General features: G+C 30.2%; 1 protein-coding gene across 2 annotated transcripts; it reads right to left on the bottom strand.

Moving 5' to 3' along the window:
• Positions 1-59: 59 nt before the first annotated feature.
• LOC148311084 (nucleoside diphosphate kinase 5) lies at positions 60-6600 on the bottom strand. Of its 2 annotated transcripts, XM_088257285.1 has the most exons (5): positions 6474-6600; positions 6152-6373; positions 4712-4884; positions 3619-3767; positions 872-1231 (listed from the first exon to the last, which is right to left on the bottom strand). In XM_088257285.1, the coding sequence occupies exons 2-5, from the start codon at positions 6299-6301 to the stop codon at positions 990-992; spliced, it is 714 nt and encodes a 237-aa protein (XP_088113411.1). In that variant the 5' UTR covers positions 6302-6373; positions 6474-6600; the 3' UTR covers positions 872-989. The 2 variants fall into 2 exon arrangements, with proteins under 2 accessions (XP_088113410.1, XP_088113411.1); XM_088257284.1 differs by lacking the exon at positions 6474-6600 and having other exon boundaries at positions 60-1231; positions 6152-6415.
• Between the last annotated feature and the right edge of the window lie 635 nt (positions 6601-7235).

Raw genomic sequence — 7235 nt, 5'->3', positions numbered from 1 at the left:
TTTCTTACCATTTTCTTTTTTTTTTTAATATTCCAAGGAATCAATAAAATTTCATAAAATATCTATCCGTGTTTTATTTCCTATATATAATTTTATAACAATCCGCCAATTTTTAAACAAATACTTTTTTTTATGCAATAAAAAAATAAAAACAAATTAATTTCAAAACGATAACAACTTGTAGAATAAAATAACGACTATGCAGTTTTTTCCACATGAATTTTATTTGACCAGCAGCCGGGTTTCGTCGTGACATGTTGGTTACGACGAAACCCGGTGGCTGGTCAAGTAAAATTCATGAGGAAAAAACTACATAGTTGTTATTTTATTCTATAAAATACAGTTCCATCAAGAAATGTAAGTACAAAACATAAATCTGATAACAATTTGTATCTATACACGGTTCATAAAAATATCTTTTATTATTAAACTACATTTTAGATTTTAAAATTGTACATTTTCATATATCGCTCACTCCTTTTAAGATAGTCATAAATCAAAAATCGTCAATTTTCAATTGTGCATGTTTTCCGAATGCCCAGAAAATGTACTATATCTCAGCAAAAGTGGCATATTTTTAATTTAATATTTACCCGCTACAGGGCAGGAAGTGTTGTTTTTGCATTTTGAAGAAAAGGTATTGTTTAATTATTTTTTTAAATATACTAAATATTTTTCAAATCGAGAAAAAACATTCAGGTTTTACCTAAAAAAATCTGTTGCACAGTAAAAAGTTCAATAAGTGGCTTGATATTTATTTTTAATACATTGTATTATATTTTTAAACTTTAAAAACGTTCTCCTGAAAAATCCAGTTTTTTTATTTATGACTTTCTTGAAAGGAGTGAGCGATATGCCAATTTTTTTATTTTAAAACCCACAACCTAAAAAGTTACTATGAACACAGAATTTTAATGGTGTCAGCAGAATCCTGAATATATCTAACTACTTACTACAGTAACAGGATAACATATTGGAGATTGAATACTTTAACTCATGGTAGATTCTGTGGTCGACGTATTGGAAGTGAGTTGGCTCTCAGTGTCAGCCGAGATAGGAACTGTCGCAGGACAATATGGGTTGTGGGTCAGGAGCCAATCTGCCAACCAGACCAGAGGATCTTCCGGCCTCTCTCTGCACAACTCTTCCAGTCCTTTTACGAGAGTAGTGTTGACATTTCCTTGAAGGTACTCATTAATTTGCCAGTCTCGTAATATGGGACCGACCATAACTAAAAATATATAATTTCATTAATTGATTCGGCAATCACTTTGTGGTTAAATCTATCCATTTTTAATTAATGTTTAACATTGTAAATACCACTATGTATTTCTTAAAATCTACTGTGACACGTGTTTCGATGCATTCCGCATCATTTTCAAACTGCGGAATGCATCGAAAACACTTGTCACAGTAGATTTTAAGAAATAGTGGTATTTACTAAATAAAACATTAATTAAAAAATATAAATAACATTTTTTAATGTTTTCTTTTAAAAAACTTGAGGTGAATTCTGTTGAAACAGAAACTTATTTTATATATCAAATATTAAAATCAAACAATGGTTTTTAGAGTCTACTAAATGGTGTTTTATTATTGAAAACAGATAATAATAAAATATTCTGACAATTGATTTGCCTTGTTCTGGCATTTTCAAACTACCGTAAAGATTAAATGGAATGAAATCATTAAATAAATATTGCATATACTCTAAAAATCAGTGTTTGATTTTAATATTAATAAATTGTAGTCGTACAGGAGAAAGTAACTAACTAACAAAACATAAAATGTTCAGGAGGGCCATTTAAGTCACCTTTGCTTGGCAAGAAAATAAACATCAATCTAGTTGGTCATTTTTAACAAATCGATATATTGTGCTTCCAAGTTTAAAATCCTTTGGGATTTTTTTCAGGGCAATATTAAGCTAGTAAGATATCAAATAGTCAATGATCACGTTTTTGTAAAAAATGCACTTGGTCACTTTCTCCTGTTCGACAACGATATAAATAAAAAGAGTTCTACAAATTAAACACCAAATCTTTAAACAAAGAAAATTATTTGAATGATTGAAAACAATAAAAATTATAGGTACCAATTTTCAGTGGATTTATTTATTCTATTCTCTTCTCCTATCCACTTTTCTGAAACAAATGGTACATAGGATACTGCATTGCATCGAGGGAGTGTTACATTGGTTGTTTATTATTTGAAAACGAGATGATAAGTCTTACGCTTCAGGTGCGGGTCTAGGGTGGTATTAAATAAATACTATAGTGAAAAAAAACTTATATTTATTTTGAACTCCCTGGAATTGATCCCGGGCTTTCAGCATGGTAGCCAAATGCACTAACCATTACACATGTTTTATTTACATTACTCTTATACTACATTCTCTCTTCAGTTTCGCTCATAATAGACACTCCTAAGACTCACGTTAGATTCTCTATTATTTAAATTTTAATGTCATGTTTCGGTAGGTTTAAATCTGTTTATTTTCTTATTAAACAGTAGAAAGAAATATAAAGAAAAAATAATAATATATGCCTCGCCGTATATTTCAAACTCCATGGTGGAAAGCTAAAAATATTTATAATGATGTAAGAATTCTGGACAGAATGTGCTACAATTTTGTCTTTATTACCACACTGGTCCTATAGGCCAAGCAAAATAAGCCTTTAGGGCCAACAAAGGTAAGAAGTCTTACAGAAAACACAACTACAAGAGAAACATAGATATTCATGAAATAATCTAAAAGTTATTAAATTTGTGTGTGCATATTTTCAAGTCTCAATTAGGAGGTATATTTCATATTATTTATTGACATCTCAACATAGATGAAGAAGAATATGAAAGTCTGGGCATTACGGGGCTTACGACCGTCATAGGCTGGTCACTTTATGTGATCTCTTTACACACATGTAACATTCATCAATTCTACCCATGATTGACAACCACACTACTCAAATTCTTGGAACATCAATTTCAAAACATAGTGTTTGAATCACTAGAATTTCACTAGAGACATCTATTGGTGAGATAAAAGAAGCTTTTTATTCAGCAGAAGCTTTTTCATTTGTATATGAGGTCCGAATCTTGGATTATAATCACATACATCGCTCACTCCTTTCAAGAACGTCATAAATCGAAAAACTTGATTTTTCAGGAGAACGTTTTTAAAGTTTGAAAACATAATACAATATATTAAAAATAAATATCAAGCCACTTACTGAACTGTTTACTGTGCAACAGATCTTTTTAGGTAAAATCTGAAGGTTTTTTCTCCATTTGAAAAATATTAAGTATACTTTAAAAAAATAATTAACAATACCTTTTCTTCAAAATACAAAAACAACACTTTCTGCCCTGTAGCGGGTAAATATTATGTTAAAAATATGCCGCTTTTGCTGGGATATAGTACATTTTCTGGGCATTCCGAAAACATGCACAACTGAAAATTTACGATTTTTGATTTATGACGTTCTTGAAAGGAGTGAGCGACATGAGAAACGCTAGAAAATATCCTTTTCAATTCATTATTTTAGCTTATAATTTGACCAGTTAATTTATTTATATTTATTTTGAAATAAAATTAAATAAACATTAAGGAGGTACATTTACTTTTTGGAAAAAAGAAGTGTATTTCCTTTACAGCAGCTGAATGGTTATCACTGCCGTGCACCGCATTGTAATAGTCATCTTCTTCTCCTGTCCTCTTTCCGTAACTTGCTCTTATTGAGTTAGGACAATATGCCTGAGCTTCCACTACACTGTGAATGTTAGGCAACACCATTATTGAACAAACCATTTAACAATGTTAACTCAATTTTATACATTTTAATAGTCATGGGATATATTTGTGGAGGTCCTCACCAAAAAGGTTTGCTTCCAATATTGCACAAAAAATCCTTTAAATTCAAATCTCTTATGTTTACTGTATTCTATCAAAATCTTAAACTTGCGATAAAACATGACCAATCCTATGTTAAACCAATGAGTAATCATTAAATCGCACCAAAATGTAACAATTTTACAAGCTAGAATTCCTGATAACTTAAAATTATTTAAAATGGATATATAACGTTTTGGCAGGGACCTCCACATTTATAACATTGACCAATTTCGATACCGCATTTTGTCAAAAACTGAAAGTTTCTATCACATGCTGCTTAGAGTAAAATTAATAATAAATAAAAAATACTATAAAGATAATGCAGTAAGGACAAGAAAGGTCAAGGGAAGAGTGTTCTAAGATAATTGTAGTTGAAGGTTTGAAATTCTTATTTTTTTCATATTATTATTTAACTATAATATTTTAATTATAAAATTTATAACAATTACAATTGTATTGAATAAAGTAAAGGATTTTTTTAAACATTAGTAAACTCATTAAATAAAGGTTTTCATTTCTGCATTTATCGACAAAATATGAATTATTTTCAAAATTACCTTTATCCCTTCTCCTGAATGCTAAAATAGGGTATGTGAAATAAAATGGTGTATTACTCTACATCAAGCTAACTGAGTTAACTAACTTGGTGGGTCCCATAACCTTCCTCCATTCAGCTATGGCATTAGGTTTAGCTATGCAGAGGGCATTAGGTTTAGCCATACAAGGACTTTTGGACATATGGACCACGAGATTGGGAAAGTAAATTTGCCCAAAGTGACAATAGAAATATTACTGTACATCTGGCCAAATGAATTAACTTACTTGGTGGGTCCCATGATCTTCCTCCATTCAGCTATGGCATTAGGTTTAGCTATGCAGAGGGCGATACAAGGGCTGTTGGACATGTGGACCACAAGATTGGGAAAGTAAGTTTGCCCAAAGTGCTCTGAATAAAATTCGGCTGCCTGTTCCGGTGTAAGATGAATTGTTCTCTTCTGTTTAAAAAATGAATAGACTATCAAACTACAATGAATAATACTTTTTATATCAGAAACTATATCACTAGATGGAAAATAATAATACAGAAAAAATATCAACAAAGAAATCATGAATGAAGAATATTTTCGGAGCTATGATTATTTTAATTTGAGAAAATAAAAATTCAAAAATTTGGTACCTCAACACTGTGATGGTCTTATAATATTATGGGAAATTGGAAATGGGAGCATTTACACAGCTTATGACTTGACATTGCTTACTTGAGTTAAGTGATTACTTTATACACTGTACAATGTTCACCATTCAGCCCATAATATAACATCGAAATTGGCTTATTTCTGGGATGTTGTATATTTTTGTAAGAGTTTCTTATGTAACAACCGCTGTCGCATCTCAAATTAAAAGTATTATTTGGGACTTTCATATTCCTTTCATATAAAAAAATATGCTACGTTTCTGTAGATGTGTCATAAAAAATATTATTAAATATTTTTTGTGTTTTATTAATTATGCAATTTAACTATTCATTTAAATTTTGTTTGAGCTATGAGAATAAGTTAATAAGTGTATTCTTCAGTATTTGCAATTGACTTTTGCATACAGGAATACGATAGAATTAATAAAATAAACATTTGACCTTCACAAATAAAAATAATAATTATTTATTTTGGTACAGGAATTAAGACAATATCATTGCGTATTAATATTATTAAAAATAAAAATACAACAAAGAGTGCTATTATCATACAAGTTCCTTTGCAAAAAAAATCCAGTACGTATTTTTTTAACCAAATAAAAATATATATACACCGCCATATCCGTAATAAGATGCTCTATGCACTGAGCTAAATAATAAATAAAATATTTATTTTGAAGTAGCTTGTGCCGGTTAAAATAATTGGGAGACATCTAAATAAATTCACTGCATGATTTTTTCACTTAGTAAAATATATATAGTTAAAAATGTAATGATTCGTGAATTCCAAAAATTATGGATTTATTTTTTTAAACGTAGGAACGTGTTTTATACATAGAACATACCTAATATAAAAGAAATAGAAATAGGTACCTATTCCATAAATGTTTTTCACTAACTTTTGGACGTAATTTCTAGGTACCTACAATAATTAAGTTGTCTCTATTTAACTAAACAAAAAAATCCGCTATGTTGTCATGTCAGTTTTAAACCGTTTTAAATAACTAAATCTATGGACTTGAAAATAAAACACCGCTTTAAAAAAATATATACCATAATGAACATACCGCTAATATATCGAAACCTTGCTTTTTTATTATTCCTTCAATTTCTGGAGCAAATTTCACAGCCTCCGGTTTGATTATCGCCAAAGTTTTCTCAATTCTCAGATCATACTCGTAGCTTTCACTCGTACCCGTCGAAGTAATGTCCGACATTTTGTTATCTCTGAAAATGTACCACTTTTGATTTTCTTTCAGTCGCTTACGTGTCGAAAAGCACACTCGAGCCTGAAATTCAGGGACAGTCTGTCAAAACCAAAGCTGAAACACGATTTTAAATTATTGTTTGACACGCTTCACGTTGCTATGGCTACTGTTAATGGAGTACCTTGCTTGAAATGTGTTATTTTCAGCGTTATCAGATATTAAAATATTCGATAACTGTCCATATTATCAACTTTGTACTTTACAATTTTTATCGAACACCGATCAAAGATTGTAGCTTAATGTATATAGGCAGGGCTTTTTTTCCATGTAACGTGGTGGAACGGCGTTCCAGCACCCTTTTTCGCGGATATTTTTTTAATTTTCAAAATCAAGTAGACGAAACAATGTTTGTGCTTACGTAATTAAAAAAATAAATGTGTCAAAATGATTAAATGGTATTTGAATACATATTTTTTTAGAAAAAGCTTGGCATTGAGTGAGTTCCGGACTTTTTTTGTTTAAAAATATCCCTGTACATAGGTATTGATTTTGTAATTAAAAGTAATAATAAGGGTACGTATAAATATTGGATATATTTATGTTAACATGCCAAAAACTAATGATAAATTTATTTTTTCTCTCTTTTTTTTCACCCAGCTGTGAATATTTGATTCGATTAGCGATCTACTTTTCTAAGCTTTTCGGCAGATAGGATAAAAATAGGGAAAGTAGATGATGTAAAAAATATACCAATTGAAAATAAATATTTCTTTAATTTACTTTTCAATTGGCGGAAATCAAACCCGCGACGACAGTTTCGCAGTCGAGCGTATGCCCAGCTACCCCACTGCGCCTGTTAATTGCATTCCAAAGTTTGTTTCAACAAATGTTAAACAATTTTTTTAACTAGGCAGACCGCGTAATTTAAGAATAAATCATAACT

The sequence above is a fragment of the Brachycentrus maculatus genome, unplaced genomic scaffold (assembly GCF_059751285.1).
Source record: "Brachycentrus maculatus isolate JH-2025_06_01 unplaced genomic scaffold, ASM5975128v1 h1tg000077l, whole genome shotgun sequence".
NCBI lineage: Eukaryota > Metazoa > Arthropoda > Insecta > Trichoptera > Brachycentridae > Brachycentrus > Brachycentrus maculatus.
Note: the sequence above shows the minus strand (reverse complement) of the source record. Positions and strands in the feature narration are given on the sequence as shown.

What these genes read in the sequence shown, in the direction of transcription:
- LOC148311084 (XM_088257285.1), bottom strand. Translation starts at nt 6,301, where the DNA reads ATGTCGGACATTACTTCGACGGGTACGAGTGAAAGCTACGAGTATGAT. An exon ending in AAGGTTTCGATATATTAGCG is followed by an intron (nt 4,885 to 6,151) that starts GTATGTTCATTA and finishes TTTTTTAAACAG; the next exon opens with AAGAGAACAATTCATCTTAC. An exon ending in AAGATCATGGGACCCACCAA is followed by an intron (nt 3,768 to 4,711) that starts GTAAGTTAATTC and finishes TAACATTCACAG; the next exon opens with TGTAGTGGAAGCTCAGGCAT.